This window comes from Aotus nancymaae, unplaced genomic scaffold, assembly GCF_030222135.1.
Source record: "Aotus nancymaae isolate 86718 unplaced genomic scaffold, 86718_ANA_hifiasm-v0.15.2.pri h1tg000002l, whole genome shotgun sequence".
Taxonomy (NCBI): Eukaryota; Metazoa; Chordata; class Mammalia; order Primates; family Aotidae; genus Aotus; species Aotus nancymaae.
In genome coordinates, this window is record NW_026988413.1 from 50,231,246 (window position 1) to 50,247,960 (window position 16,715).

At 38.9% G+C, this 16,715-nt stretch overlaps 1 protein-coding gene across 3 annotated transcripts in view; it reads left to right on the top strand.

Annotated features, from left to right (window-relative positions):
* The window catches only part of LAMB4 (laminin subunit beta 4), a 116,476-nt gene that overhangs the window by 93,012 nt on the left and 6,749 nt on the right, over nt 1–16,715 (top strand). For all 3 annotated transcript variants that reach the window (XM_064364296.1, XM_064364280.1, XM_064364299.1), the window contains 4 exons: nt 2,565–2,709; nt 8,340–8,547; nt 11,744–11,882; nt 15,971–16,144. In XM_064364296.1, the coding sequence (XP_064220366.1) occupies nt 2,565–2,709; nt 8,340–8,547; nt 11,744–11,882; nt 15,971–16,144 (666 nt within the window). The remainder of the gene's footprint in view (nt 1–2,564; nt 2,710–8,339; nt 8,548–11,743; nt 11,883–15,970; nt 16,145–16,715) is intronic.

Consider the following 16,715-nt stretch of genomic DNA (forward strand, 5'->3'; position numbering starts at 1 on the left):
TTCATAAATATGTAAGGGTATATTTGAAATTCTACTAATTATATAAATTGTAATGTTAGAATTTAATGTTAGAAAATAGCTTAATAGGAATTAAACTGTGCCTTGGACTCCTTCCCCTGTTGATAGACTGATAAAGTTGTTTTAACATTTAAATTCCTTATAATTAAATCTATAATAATTTGAAATGATTTCATTTACTTTTCTGGTCATATTTATCAATGAGCATCATTTTAAATTACCTGGTTTACTTTAGCCTTTTTGTTTAAGAATGCATTTTATTCTCTGGTTTGAAAACAAGATAGTGGTGTGCTCCCCAATCTGTTTCTTTTTTGACAATACACATAGAGCCTCTGACAAGGAAGAAAAAGCTTTTAAAAGAGCTGAATTTTTTACCACTATATGTTGAATATTATGCCAGTAAGCATTCTTGTTTGCAAGCAAAAAAAGCCCACTCCTGAACAAAAAGGAAATATATGTAAGGACATCTGGGTCTCAAACTCCAGTAAAGGATAGAGGGTCAAGCTTGGGAATGGGATGAGAACCACAGCCAGGATACATGCAAACACACACACAAACACACAGACACACACACACCCTATATCCTTGAGCAAGCATCTGATTAGCCAATCTGGAACACATCCCTACATAAATATTGAAACTTTACTTACATAGTCACAATTCTGTATTGCCACATCCTTTTCCATTTACATGTGGTTCTTCATTGCTTTAACAAATATCCATTGAGCATCTACTATGTGTCAGGCATCCATCTACAAGCTGAGAATACAGCAGCAAACAGCAACGTAAATCCTGGTCTTGTGTCCCAGTGCTTAAAACATTCCTTAATTGTTTAATGTAATTTTAAACTATTATGTTGCTCCTTCTTAAAAAAAATAGAAATCTCACCCTCATTTAAAGGAGTCCTGATTGCCACTTGATTATATTATTAAGTCAACAGTATGTTAAGCTATCAGTGCTAAAAGATTATCCTTGAAATCCATATTAGCAGAATCTAGTTTAATCAGCACAAAAATGGAGAACTGGAAAATGATGAGAGGGGACGTCATGTTGATAAAATGTTGTGCTATTTTCCTCTTGATTAGAAGGAGGAACAGTGCCAGAAGAGATTGTGAGAGAATTCTCAGTAGTCAATTGTGACAGAAGATGGATTGCAGAGGGATGTTTCAAGAGTGAAGTAATTTCATGATCTCTTTCTGAACATGATATCAACTAATCTATGCTGAGATTTCCTCTGTATCACTTGGTGCTTTGCTGCCTAGTGTATTTTATTTCTGGAATTCTCATGTTACTGCAATCCATTCTTACTGCTATCCATTTTAAAGCTAAGAAAGTTCTAGAGAATTAAGTATCAACTCTGAAAAAAAAAAGATACACATTGTTAATCAGGTAAATGCTATTTTGTTTTATCATATGCAAATGACTGTAATTTAAATCCTTTTCCTAAAAATCTGTATGGCTCAAATTAAGCAGGCTCCTTTTGTGGGGAAATAAAGGGATTTTTTTTTTTTTAAGACAAGAATTTCACTTTGTCTGGCCCAGGTTGGAGTGCAATGGCACGATCTTGGCTCACTGTAACCTCTGCCTCCTGGATTCAAGCGATTCTCCTACCTTAGCCTCCTGAGTAGCTGGGATTATGGGCATGCACCACCATGCCTGGCTAATTTTGGTATTTTTAGTAGAGACAGGGTTTCACCATGTTGTCCAGGCTGGTCTCGAACTCCTGACCTCAAGCAACCTGTCTGCCTTGGCCTACCAAAGTGCTGGGGACTACAGGCATGAGCCACCGTGCCTGGTGGATTTTTTTTCATCCTAATTATATTTGATCTTAATTAGCCCTACTTCTGTCATAATTAATTTATTCAATAAAGCTCAGCTTGTTGGCAGTATTGTCCTATTGCTTCTGGGTTTTATCTCTCTCTCTAATTTGTTGGAATCCCAAGAAAAAGTCCATGACCTTTCTCAGATCACACAATTAAGAATTTGCACTTCTAGTTTGCTAGCCTATTATTTCCATCATTCCTCTACCAAGAGTACAAAGTGTCTAGAATTTATCTTTGTAGCCCACTCTCAGTTCAAGCTCATTTATTAAGAGGAGGAATGCTTTTTGTTAGTTTTCAAGGAAAGTAGGTTACCTGAATTTGAGGAATGTTTAGAAGAGTAACATTTTAACTTACATAAAAGAAAATGCTCTCAACCTATTAAACATGACGACCACTGCAGGTGAGTAGTCCTATGTAATTTCTGTGAAAGTTGTTGAAGCCCCATTAAAACAAAATTTATATTTTAGACTTATATTAGAAAAATTCATTAGTGCTTGGCTAATAATGTTCTAAAAGATAAATTAGTGACATCAAGAAAACTTGATAATGAGAAGAGATAATAATCACCTTGTAAAAGATTCCTTGCAAATGAATCTATGGTTTATCTAGACTTCTATTTAGTCTAGATAGTTGACAGTTTTATTTGGTCCAGCTAAGTAATTAAACATCAAAGAACATGCCTAATTGTTGAGTATTTTCTTCATTGTGTTTTTCTCATTCCAGATCAAAAATATAAGTAAACTGGCAGAAGTCTCCAAAAACAATGCCTTACAGCTAAGGGAAAAACTGGGAAATATAAAAAACCAAAGTGACTCTGAAGAAGAAAAAATAAGTCTCTTCATCAAAAAAGTGAAAAACTTTTTGATAGGTAATTTTTAAAACTATATTAGTACTAGTTCTTGTTTTTTTCTCCTTTTTAATGTATACTCAAACATCATAGCCAGTTCCAAATTATATTAATTGGAAATGACAAGCCTAAATCAGAAAAATGATACTCCCTTTGGTTTTTAATTCCTTAATGAGAATAATCTCAAAATACCAACTCTGTGCCAAAAAATTATGGCTTTCTATAAAAGATAAATGTAGTAACAAATGCTAGAATTTAGTTAAAATTCCAAACACATGAAGTTTGTGTTTAAAGTTATTTTATGTGGTTTTTCAGATTCCCTAACATCAGGATTCAGTCATTTTCTTTGCTGACAGAAATGATAAAATATCAAGATATGCTGAATTTTAGTTAGATATCAAATATCATAGTGAGTTGGCATCTAAAAAAATTTATTATTAGCTATTATTGACTATTTTCTAGTCTTCTTTTGTTGGTTCTCTGTGACTGACCAAAAGTAACTATTTGATTTATTATACATTATGCCTTACTTTGGGAAAGGCTCATTTTAAACTCCAGAGAATTAGTAAAGATTTAAAAAATCAAGGACTGAAGCTGGAAAGTAACCTGAAACCTCACTCTTCGCGTGCGCGCACACACACACACACACGCGCGCACACACACACACAGATATGTATGATTTATCTTAAATGGTTTTCTTTTTCATAATCATTTTCCAAATTCAATAATTTAACATTTTACACATGAATTGGCAGTTGGAGCATCCATTACAATCTCTTCAGTCACTTCATTATTCTGCTTAATATGTGTGAGAGACCCCTGTGGCCAAGATTTTGTTTTGTTTTGTTTTGTTTTCCTATCTCAATGTTTCTAGAAATTGTATTGGCAGCTTCTAGCCGTTATTGTCAAGATAAACAAAAATTAGGTGGAAATTACCTTTGACAGAAATAATCAGAAAAATGAATGGGGTAGAATCAGTCTACTGGACATTTTGTTTGTTCAAAAGCAAACTTTCAACGAGTAAGCTGGATGAATCAGTATTGACTGGACCCAGATCTAGGATTAGGCTGGGCTGAGAAGGCACCAAAATCAAAATTGCTAAACTAACTGCATGAACTGGTGGAACAGGGCCTACATGACCTCCTTTCTACCTAGTTTGCTGGGTTATTGAGCTGTCCTCTTATTCTTACTCTTCATTGTTACCAAATAAACTTCTAATAACTGTTTTACTTTAGTTAACTTGAAGAATTGAAAGAATTGTATGTCCAGATTATTATAACTAAAGGCATAGAGAACTATTAGTACAACTAGGCATAGAGAAAAATCCTTTTTCATACAAGAAATTTCTTACTGTTCAGTGTCTCAAGAGCCCTACTGACCAGGAGGCTTCATGCCTTGCAGTGCCCTCCACCCACACCCTGCTTCTCCTCTGCCCAGCTATAAAGCCCCAATAAAATTATCATTACATTAGATGATGCCCATACTATTCAGCTCTTCTTTGAGTAATATTTTTATTGAAATATGAATGCCTTAACAAAGGGATGTATCACTTCTCCTGAAACTTCCATATATAAAAATTTTAATCTGTAATCTCATAATAAATACCAATAACTATCTGATGAATGAATAAGTGGTTGAAGTAAATTCACTTATCATTAGAACTTTTTTTTAAACTTTTAAGTTCAGGGGTACATGTGCAGGTATGTAAACTTGAGTCACAGGGGTTTGTTGTACAGATTATTTCATCACCCAGGTATTAAGCTTAGTACCCATTAGTTATTTCCTCTGATCCTCTCCTTCCTCTCACCCTCCACCTTCTAAAAGGCCCCGGTGTGTGTTGTTCCCCTCTATGTGCCTGTGTGTTCTCATCATTTACCTCCCACTTATAAGTGAGAACAGGCAATATTTGGTTTTCTGCTCCTGTGGTAGTTAGCTAAGGATAATGACCTTCAGCTCTATCCATGTTCTAGCAAAGGACATGATCTCATTCTTTTTTATGGGTACATAGCATCCATGGTGTATATCTACCACATTTTCTTTATCCATTTATCATTAATGGGCATTTAGATTGATACCATGTCTTTGCTATTGTGAATAGTGCTGCAGTGAGCATACATGTGAATGTGTCTTTATGACAGAATGATGTCTAATCCTTTGGGTGTATACACTGTAATGAGATTGCTGGGTCAAATTGTAATTCGTTTTTTAGGTTTTTGAGGAATCGCCACACTGTTTTCCACAATGGTTGAACTAATTTACACTCCCAACAACAGTGTATAAGTGTTTCTTTCTCTCCGTAATCTCACCAGCACCTGTTATTTTTTGACTTTTTAATAATCACCATTCAGACTGGTGTGGGATGGTGTCTCATTGTGGTTTTGATTTGCATTTCTCTAATGATCAGTGATGTTGAGATTTTTTTCATATACTTGTTGGCCCCATGCATGTCTTCTTTTGAAAAGTATGTGTTTATGTCCTTTGCCCACTTTTTAAGGTTTTTTTTTTTCTTGTGAATTTGTTTAAGTTCCTTATAGATGCTGGTTATTAGACCTTTGTCAGATGCAGTTTGCAAACATTTTCTCCCATTCTGTAGGTTGTGCTTCCTCTGTTGATAGTTTCTTTTGCTATGCAGAAGCTCTTTAATCAGATTCCATTTCTCAATTTTTGCTTTTGTTGAAATCACTTTTGGTGTCTTTATCATGAAATCTGTGCCCATACCTATGTCCTGAATAATATTGCCTAGGTTGTCTTCCAAAGTTTTTATAGTTTTGGGTTTTACATTTAAGTCTTTAATCCATCTTGAGTTAATTTTTGTATAAGATGTAAAGAGGGGGTCCAGTTTCAGTTTTCTGCATATGCCTAGCCAGTTATCCCAGCACCATTTATTGAATAGGAAGTCTTTTCCCCTTTTCTTGGTTTTGTTGACTTTGTTGAAGACCAGATAGTTCTAGGTGTGTGGCCTTATTTCTGGGCTGTCTATTCAGTTCCATTGGTCTATGTAGTATCTGTTTTTGTACCAGCACCAAGCTGTTTTGGTTACAGTAGCCCTGTATTATAGTTTGAAGTCAGATAGCATGATGCGTCTAGCTGTGTTCATTTTGCTTAGGATATTCTTGGCTAGTTGGGCTCTTTTTTGGTTCCATGTGAACTTTAACGTAGCTTTTTCAAGTTCTGTGAAGAGTGTCATTGATGGTTTAATAACGTTGAATCTGTACATTGTTTTGGGCAATATAGCCACTTTTATGATACTGATTCTTCTTATCTATGAGCATGGAATCTTTTTCCATTTGTTTGAGTCATCTCTGTATTCTTTGAGCAGTGTTTTGTAGTTCTCCTTGTAGAGATCTTTCACCTCCCTAGTTAGCTATATTCTTAGGTATTTTTACTCTTTTTGTGGTAATTGTGGATGAGATTGTGTTCGTGGTTTGGCTCTTGGCTTGACTGTTGTTGATGTATAGGAATGCTAGTGATTTTTGTACACTGATTTTGTATCCTGAGACTTTACTGAAGTTATCAGCTTAAGGAGCTTTCGGGCCAAAACTATGGGGTTTTCTAGATATAGGATCATACCGTCTGCAAACAGGGACAGTTTGACTTCCTCTCTTCCTATTTAGGTGTGCTTTATTCTTTCTCTTGCCTGATTGCTCTGGCCAGGACTTCCAATACTATGTTGAACAGGAATGGTGAGAGAGGACATCTTTGTCTTGTGCTGGTTTTCACGGAGAATGCTTCCAGCTTTTGCACATTCAGTATGATACACTAGAACTTTTTTAATTAACAAGTTACTGTTTCTGGCTGGGTGCAGTGGCTCACACCTGTAATCCCAGCACTTTGGGAGGCCAAGGTGAGCAGATCACCTGAGGTCAGGAGTTCGAGACCAACCCGGCCAATGTGGCAAAACCCTGTCTCTACTAAAAATACAAAAATCAGCTGGACGTGGTGGTGTGCACCTGTGATCCCAGCTACTCAGGAAGCTGAGGCAGAAGAGCCGCTTGAACTCAGGAGGCAAAGGTGCAGAGCTGAGATCGTGCCACTGCACTCCAGATTGGGCAACAGAGCGACACTCCATCTCAAAAAAAAAAAAAAGTACTGTTTCTTTAAAGAGCCAACTCCCTGAATCTATTTAAAATGTGGTTTTACTTTACTCACAAAAAAAGTTCTTGTCATATTGCTTCAAAAATAACACAGAAAGGAAAATATTTCATTTATATTAAGAAAAATAGCTAAAGCAAAATGACTACAAGCAGACTTTATACTCGTGTCATATCACTCAAATGCCGAAAATCTTTTTTGGCTCCCACTGTTCTCTAAACAAAGTCTAAGTTCCTTAGCCTCAACACAAGGCTTGTGCCATCTGCTTCCAGCCCTGCTAAGCACACTACTCTCCTGCCAATAGTGATCCAGGCACTGTTTCTTGTACTACTCCGAGCTTCAGCTCCTGTGATTCTCTCTGTTTAGAATGACTCTTACCCCTCCCCACGCCCCACGGTCTCCACAAGTTTAATCTGCTGTCTTCCCAGGGCCAGTTTCAATGCACCTGAAGTCCTTCCTGGAGTATTTTCTCCTTCCCCTGAACCCCACAGCATTTTGCCTTATATTGATCACTTCTGTTCCTATGTGATCAATATTTGTATATAATGACATATAGATCTTCACCTGACAGCAAGCCCCCTGAGGATAAGATCCATGTCTAGTTCATCTCTAGCTTCCCTATGGGAAGTATAGGTGTTTAGTAAGTCGCTAGAGAGTGACAAATGGCTGTTGCTCTAACACAGGGGTGTCCAATCTTTTGGCTTCCCTGCGCCACACTGGAAGAAGAATTGTCTCGAGCTGCACATAAAATATACTAACACTAACAATAGCTGATGAGCTAAAAATAAAAATAAAATCACAAAAAATCTCATAATGTTTTAAGAAAGCTTACGAATATGTGTTGGGCCACATTCAAAGCCGTCCTGGGTCATCACATGTGGCCCCCGGGCTGTGGGTCAGACAAGCTTGCTCTAATAGTTCATCTTCTACTTTTGTTCTCAATAGAGGCCAAATTTACTTTTCTGGAAAGTACAGCATGGATGTATTTAAAACTATATTTGTAACATGCTATTAACATGTTACTTTACTTTGTGTTGTCTCACTCCAATCCCAGAATAGGCCTTTGAGTTGCAGCATCAGGTATAGTTACCCAATTATATAGATGAGCAAGAATTGTGAGCCTTTTTAATGTCATGGAGGACCAGAATCCAGTTTTGCTGACTTCAAATCCTGTGCTTCCTTACTGTCTCATTCATTGTGCTTAAATTTTCATGACAGGTATCTAAACATTTTCATTGCTTTTGAATCTGTACTTATAATAAATCATTCTTAGGACGTTTTGTAGAATACACAGTGTTCCAAGTCTTTAGTATTTTGTTTTTCCAGCAAGCATTTGTTCAGCAAGTATTCAGTGCTCAGTGAGCAATATTTCATCCAGACAGAAGGGACAGCTGAGGATGAAGAAGAGTCTGTGGGACACCTACAATCTAAGCCCTGTATTCTAGAGACTCATAATCAAATGCAAGTGCATTTGGCTGAGACATCATTGTGGTTATACTTTTAAGATACAGTGTTTGTTAAGGAGACGTGATTACCTAAAACCCTCCTTCTTATTTAAGAGGAAAATGTGCCTCCAGGAGACATAGAGAAGGTTGCAAACAGTGTGCTTGACATTCACCTACCAATTCCATCCCCGAATCTAACTGATGAACTTGACAAAATACGGAAACTTATGCAGCTCTGTGAGGATTACAGGACAGATGAAAACAGGCTAAATAAAGAAGCAGATGGAGCCCGGAAGCTTTTAGTCAAGGCCAAAGCAGCGGAGTAAGTACTGTATTAATATTCTTATCTTGCTCTAACAGACCATCTGCTGAAAGGACATCTGAAAAATATTTGCCTAGGGAGCTATAGTATTCAAATGAAATTACCTTCTGATAGTTCAGTGTCCAAATTGAGAGCTGAGCTCTCTGTGGAGGTTCCCCGGGAAGCTGGGTGACTGGGCGGCAGGGTTCAGGGATGCTTTCTTCCTGTTTTCTTAGACTCAAAATGCCTTTCCAGTGGCTGTTACCTTTTTATACCAATAAATGTTAAATACTCATTATATGCCAATATTTTAACAGGTGGTTGGAATATTGGTATAGTTTTTCCCTTATTTATCTATGTTTGGTATTTTCTAAGTTTACTACACTAAGCAGTACTTTGAAATCAAAAATTTTTTTTAAGTCTGATATTGGCCAGGCGCAGTGGCTCACGCCTGTAATTCCAGCACTTTGGTAGACCGAGGCAGAAGATCATGAGGTCAGGAGATCCAGACCATCCTGGCCAACTTGCTGAAACCCCGTCTGTATTTTTAATAAGTCTGATATTTCACTCCCTCAGTACGTTCTCAGTAAACAGACATTAGTTTGGTGCTAAAGTAATTGCGGGTTTTGCCATTGAAAGTAAACGGCACTACTTTCAATGGCAAAAAACTGCAATTACTTTTGCACCACCCCAATATCATGATGGCAAACAGAAAAAATGAACCCCTAGAGCTCCAAGAGTACTGAAAGACTAAAATGATATCTATGGTATACAGAGTTAACTAACTCTTACCTTTATCTTGTTGACTTAGCCAAGCCAAAAAGAAAATCCGTGTTGAAGGGCCAAGTGCAGTGGCTCACACATGTAATCCCAGCACTTTGGGAGGCCAAGGTGGGCAGATCATAAGGTCAGGAGTTTGAGACCAGCCTGACCAACATGGTGAAACCCCGTTTCTACTAAAAATACAAAAATTAGCTGGGTCCAGTGGCCTGCGCCTGTAATCCCAGCTACTAAGGAGGCTAAGGCAGGAGAATCGTTTGAACCCAAGAGGCAGAGGATGCAGTGAGCCGAGATCATGTCATTGCACTCCAGCTTGGGCAACAGAGTGAGGCTTTGTCTCAAGAAAAAAAAGAAAAGCCATGTTGACGATTTTATGTGTATGGGTGGTGTGGGTCAGGGTTACAGGATCAGTTAGGTGGTGGTAAAATCATCAGCACCCACCATCACTGAGATCTGAGCCATTGTCACTGTCTCGTCATCCATGTATACAAACCAAGTACACCAGATTTATCCAAAAGTCCAACCCCTTCCAGGTTTAATATTTGAAACCAGGAAGATTAAGTAACTGCACAGCAATTACTTAAAGATTAAGTAATCACACAGAAATTAAAAATGATGCTGATTGGCTAGGCACAGTGGCTCACGCCTATAATCCCAGCACTTTGGGAGGCCAAGGCAGGTGGATTACTTAAGGCCAGGAGTTCCAGACCAGTCTAGCCAACATGGCGAAACCCCATCCCTACTAAAAATACAAAAATTAGCTGGTGTGGTGGTGTGCACCTATAATCCCAGCTACTCAGGAGGTTGAAGCAGAGAATTGCTTGAACCTGGGAGGCAGAGGCAGCAGTGAACTGATATGGCGCCACTGCATTCTGGCCTGGACGACAGAGTGAGACTCCATCTCAAAAAAAAAATTATGTTGATGAAAGATGTTTAATAGCAGGCATAGATTCTTACAGTGCAATGGTAATGCTTTCAAAAAGTAGGTAAAGCCAAACTGGACAGGAAATTGGAAAAAAAAAAGCAGGTATCAATTTATACATGAAAGAGGATTTGAAAATAAAAGATTTTGCTACAATATACTTATATTTTAAAAGATGGCAAAATTACTGGTAATTTTTTTCTTTTTTTGGTATAGATTGTTTTTCTAAAATTGCTATAATAAGCAGTACATTGAATTTTCTTTTTTTTTTTTTTTTTTTTTTTTTGAGACAAGGTCTTGCTCTGCATCCAGGTTGGAGTACAGTGGCATGATCTCAGCTCACTGCAACCTCCACCTCCTGGGTTAAAGCTATTCTCATGCCTCAGTCTTCTAAGTAGCTGGGATTACAGGCGTGCACCACCATATCCAGCTAATTTTTTTGTAATTTTAGTAGAGGTGGGGTTTCACTATATTGGCCAGGCTGGTCTCAAATTCCTGCAATTCACCTGCCTCAACCTCCCAAAGCGCTGGGATTATAAAAGTGAGCCACCACACCTGGCCTGCAGTAGTAAATTGAAAATCTAAAGGAAAAAAGAATACAGTAAAAAGATAATGGTAGCAGGGAATTTTTTAAAAATGGACACTGGTGCCCTGGGAATGTTAGAGAAATGAAATGCTGGTGGCAGTGGGATGGTTAGGAGGGAAGGCTCCTAAAGTTTAGAAAGGGAAAGAGCGATTGCCACTGGGCAGAAAGGATGGGCTGGGTGGTAAAGGGAATATTTTGCAATTTAGTGAACTCTGCTGTGGGCACACACATTTCTAACAATGCTTCTGCAAAGTTCTGTCTATATTCACTCCCTCAGTATATTCTTCTCAAGGTGGTTTTGAGCCCATAGATCTAAGTATTTGGTGGTTGTTGACTTGAGGTGAGTTCCTTTCTGCAGAATAGACTATATCACTTGGAATGCTTGTGATTTTAACCTCTGACTGGGCTTCTGAGTGGCTGGAATGTCAGTGAGGCTTAACCAACTCTGAATAAACAAGCCTAAAAATGCAGGGCCTGTAGTCTATCTTTGCTCTCTGTGGGGCCTCCTTGACCCTCCCAACCCCCACTCCAACAGAGATTTAGAAAATGTAGCTTACATTTGAGACATCAGAGAAACTGCAATTCACTGGGGATAGTTTTTATGTGCAAAGATGGATAGTTATATCCCCCTAAAACTCTCTGCTTATGACAAATAAAAACAAAAACAAAAACCAAGACCTGTATCCTTAATTTCCATATTTAACAAAATCTGTATCTACTGGGTTTGAACATATATGTGTGTAGGGTTTTTAAACTGTCATTTAAATGTAACTATTTCTCAAAATGTAGACTTCAGCACTTTCTCTTGCTTAAAAGTAAATTTACTTAATTCAGTAAAGTATTTGCTTGAGTCAGATGAACTCTCTCAAGGTGAAATAAATGAATCATTTTATTTTTATCTAATCTGATATGTTAATATCTTACCTTAGGAAAGCAGCAAATGTTCTATTAAATCTTGACAAAACATTGAACCAGTTGCAACAAGCTCGAATCACTCAAGGACGGGCAGACTCTACCATCACACAGCTGACTGCTAATATAACAAAAATAAAAAAGAATGTGCTGCAGGTATTTGTCTTCTTTGAAACTAACCTGAAATAGGTTTTGAGGGTAGCAACAGCACAGTAGCTTTTACGTATGCCAACGCTATGCTGGCTTTACGAGTCTAATGGGATTATCATGAGGATAAAATAAGATTTGGGTAGTATTATGCATGTATTTAACGTTCTACAGAGCACTTCTCAGCATCATTGTATTAACTGTGACCAATTCTGGAGTGGCACCAAGCCAGGTACTAACACCAGCTTGTGAATGAGGAAACTAAGACTCAGGAAGGTTAGGTGATCGCCTAAGGCCACACAGCTAATTAGTGGTAGATATGAGGCCAGAGCATCTCCCTTCTGATATCAGGGAAAGGAATAGATGTTTTAAAATCTCACAAACCAGGCTGGACATGGTGGTTCACACCTGCAATCCCAGCACTTTGGGAGGCTGAGGTGGGTGGATCTTGAGGTCAGGAGATGGAGACCATCCTGGCTAACATGGTGAAACCCCGTCTCTACTAAAAATACAAAAAATTAGTCGAGTGTTGTGACACACGCCTATAGTCCCAGCTACTTGGGATACTGAGGCAGGAGAATCGCTTGAACCCAGGAGGTGGAGTTGCAGTGAGCCAAGATTGTGCCATTGCACTCCAGCCTGGGAGACAGAGCAAGACTCCATCTCCAACAACAAAAAAATGCTCACAAACCAAAGGAATGAGAGTTAGCTGTGGTAAGGTTCTTATAATTAAATGTGCATGAAATCTCATCAGAGCATCCTAAAACTGAAAAAATATCTCATCCAAAAGAATATGCTTCATCTGGCCAGGTGTGGTTGCTCACACCTGTAATCCCAGCACTTTGGGAGGCTGAGGTGGGCAGATCACCTGAGTCAGTAGTTTGAGACCAGCCTGGCCAACATTGTGAAACCCTGTATCTATAAAAAGTACAGAAATTAGCCAGGCATGGTGGTGGGTGCCTGTAATTCCAGTTAGTTGGGAGGTTAAGGCAGGAGAATCACTTGAACCCAGGAGGCGGAGGCGAAGGTTATAGTGAGCCAAGATAGCGCCATTGCACCCCAGCCTGGGTAACAAGAGCGAAACTCCATCTCAGTGAAACTCCATCTCAAAAAAAAAAAAGCAGAAAGCAACAGAACAGGAAGTAATACACCAGGAAATAAAGGATTGGATAGGAAAAGGTTGCACATATAGGGCAGCAAAAAGGAAGGCCCCAGGTTTTCCCCTCCTAGGCATATACTTAAAACAGGAGATGGCAAAACATGGCTACATGCTGTATTGTCTATAGCTGCTTTTGCATTACTATGACAGAGAGTTAAATATTTTGGATAGAGACTTTATAGGCCACAAAGTATAAAGTATTTACTCTCTGGCCCTTTGCAGAAAAAGTTTACACGTTGCTGCTCTAGGCAAACCCCCACATATGCCCAAGGCTAAAGGAAGGGACTTCCATTTCTAAAAATATGGTGAACCAATACTCTAAGGAACCCTCATAGTCAAAAAAAAAAAAACCACATAAAAATATTAGATTGGATATTTAGATTTTTTTTAACGCATACCTGAATTAGTAAGAAACTTTTGATAGTCTTAGAGGCCAAAAATAAGAGAAAAGCATGAATCCAGAGGTAATCAAGCACTAATTTGACAGCAGGCAGCAGGAATCTGCCAATCCCTAGAGCATTCAAGCTTTGGGTTTTAATGGTCACTATGCGTATAAGACATAAAGCAAAGGCCACACAAGGAGGCAACAAGACTCTTGCATAGAACTGGGACCCCAAAAGGCAAAATCCTTAGTAAAATGTTAAAATCTCTCTTACACACGCAGACACACACAGAGCAAGTAGAGAAACTTGCCCCTGGGTTCAGGAGGAATATCTCCACAAAGATTTGCTAAGCATAAGCTGGCTCTCACACAATTTTGGGGCTAGAATTTTACTACCGAGGTGGCTCCCCAAACCCTGGTGTCATTTGAGGTAGCCCTGAGCTGGTAGTGCTCCCAGATGCCTGGACGAAGCAAACAAAAACCCCCTCCAAAGGAATAACCTTAAAACCTAGCCATCAAGAATTTCCCCCAAACAGTTTGTAAAGAAACAAATGACCTTTATTTATTTTATTTTTTGTTTTTTGTTTTTGAGATGAAGTCTCACTCTATCGCCCAGCCTGGAATGTAGTGGTGTGATCTCGGCTCACTGCAACCTTCACCTCCTGGGTTCAAGACTTCTCCTGCCTCAGCCTCCTGAGTAGCTGGGACTACAGGGGCATAGCACCAAGCCCAGCTAATTTTTGTAATTTTAGTAGAGATGGAGTTTCACCATGTTGGCCAGGCTGGTCTCAAACACCTGACCTCAAGTGATCTACCTGCCTCGGCCTCCCAAGTGCTGAGATTACAAGTGTGAGCCACCGCACCTGGCCACAAATTGCCTTTAAACAAGAGTCATCAGAAATAATGAACAACAAAATCAGGACACAAGAGACAGAGGATATTACCATTATTGGATACAAAATACAAAACAAGACTGTTTACTATGTTTAAGAAAATCTATGAAAGTATGACCAACAAACAAGAGACAAGGGCTAACAAATAGCTAGCTATATTTGAAAAATATTTAAATAGGACTTCTAGCTATGATCAATATAGTCACTGAAATAAGAAACAAGCATAAAATATGTTTGTAACGGGGAAAAAATTAGAAGACTTGCACCAACTGGAGAACAGAAAAATACATTGTTATGTGTTAATGCTTTAAACTGGTAAAAATGAATGAACTAGAGCTATGTAGATTAGCTAAAATAACCTGCACAAGCAGAATTTTTATAAGTTTTAATTTTAGAAAATCAACTTGCAGAAATATACAATATATTTGTATAAGGTGAAAAAAATCAAATACTATATATTGTTAGGAATACTGCATAAGTTGTAGAAAAAACCTACAGAAATACATGTAATGACAAAAATTAGATTCAAGATAGTGGATGTCTTTGAGGGGAGAGAGAGAAGACATAATGGGAAGTGGCACGCTGAGGGCCTTAGCTCATTGTTAATGTTTTATTCTTAAACTAACTGGTGAGTACATGGGTGTTTGTTTTCTTTTTTTCTTTTCTTTTTTCTTTCTTTCTTTTTCTTTCTTTTTCTTTTTTTTTTTTTTTCTTTTTTTTTGAGGCAGTGTCTCGCTCTGTTGCCCACTGCAACTTCTACCTCCTGGGTTCCAGGGATTCTCCTGCCTCAGCCTCTCGAGTAGCTGGGACTGCAGGGACATGCCACTATGCCCAGCTAATTTTTTGTATTTTTAATAGAGATAGTGTTTCACCATGTTAGCCAGGATGGTCTCAATCTCCTAACCTAATGATCTGCCCACCTGGCTTCTCAAAATGCTGGAATTACAGGTGTGAGTCACTGCACCCAGCCTATTTTTTCTTTTTTTTCTCTCTTCTCTTTCTTTTATTTGTTGTTGAGATAAGGTATCTCTCTGTCACCCAGGCTGGAGTGCAGTGGTGCAATCATAGCTTACTGCAGCCTTAACCTCGTGGGCTCAAGCAATCCTCCTGCCTCAGCCTCCCACGTGCTGGGACTACAGGCATACACCACCACGCTAGGCTAACGTTGTATTTTTCAGACCCTTTTGTATGTCTGAATTGTTTTATTATAACATTTTTTTTTTTTTTTTTAGATGGAGTCTCGCTCTGTAAACAGGCTGGTGGGCAGTGGCACAATCTCGGCCTACTGCAACCTATACCTCCCAGGTTCAAGTGATTCTCCTGCCTCAGTCTCCCGAGTAGCTGGGACAACAGGCGTGCACCACCACACCCAGCTAATTTTTGGATTTTAGTAGAGACGGGTTTCACCATGTTGGCGAAGATGGTCTCCATCTCTTGACCTCATGATCCACCTGCCTTAGCCTCCTAAAGTGTTGGGATTACAGGTGTGAGCCACCATGCCCAGCCAGTTTTATTATAACATTTTAAATAAATGCAACAGAAAAAGTGAACTATTTTCTTTTCCTTTACACCCAGCATATTTTTCAAGGGGTTAATATATCATTTATCTTGTTGTTTGTTTCATAAAGAGAACTTCCCTTTCTGGTCTTTAAATCAACAACAGGCTGAAAATCAAACCAGGAAAATGAAGAATGAGCTGGAGTTAGCAAAGCAGCAATCAGGGCTGGAGGATGGACTTTCCCTGCTGCAGACCAAGTTGCAAAGGCATCAAGACCACGCTGTCAATGCGAAAGTTCAGGCTGAATCTGCCCAACACCAGGCTGGGAGTCTTGAAAAGGTCATTAGTTTTGCTACTGCCACAAAGAGCAGGAAAACAGTGCTTCTTTGAAAGTTAATCCTTTAACCCCAGATTTTTGTGCCATTTCTCAGTGTTTCCTTTAGTGCTGGTCCATGACTCAATGGTGTATCTTCGACGGGATCCTAATGCACAAAGGATCTTCTATCTGTAGAAGGCAGAAGTCCCTGGCCAAATCCTTTGGAGATTTGGAGTGTTTCTTACCCCAACTCTGGTTTTTGTTTTTTTTTTGTTTTGTTTTGTTTTTTGAGACAGAGTTTTGCTCTTGTTGCCCAGGATGGAGTGCAATGGCACGATCTCAGCTCACCACAACCTCCACTTCCCGGGTTCAAGCAATTCTCCTGCCTCACCCTCCTGAGTAGCTGAGATTAAAGGCATGCACCACTATACCTGGCTAATTTTGTATTTTTAGTATAAATGGGGTTTCTCCATGTTGGTCAGACTGATCTCAATCTCCTAACCTCAGGTAATCTACCCTTCTCGATCTTCCAAAGTATTGGGATTACAGGTATGAGCAACTGAGTCCAGCTTCTCCTCCATCTCTCTATCCTAT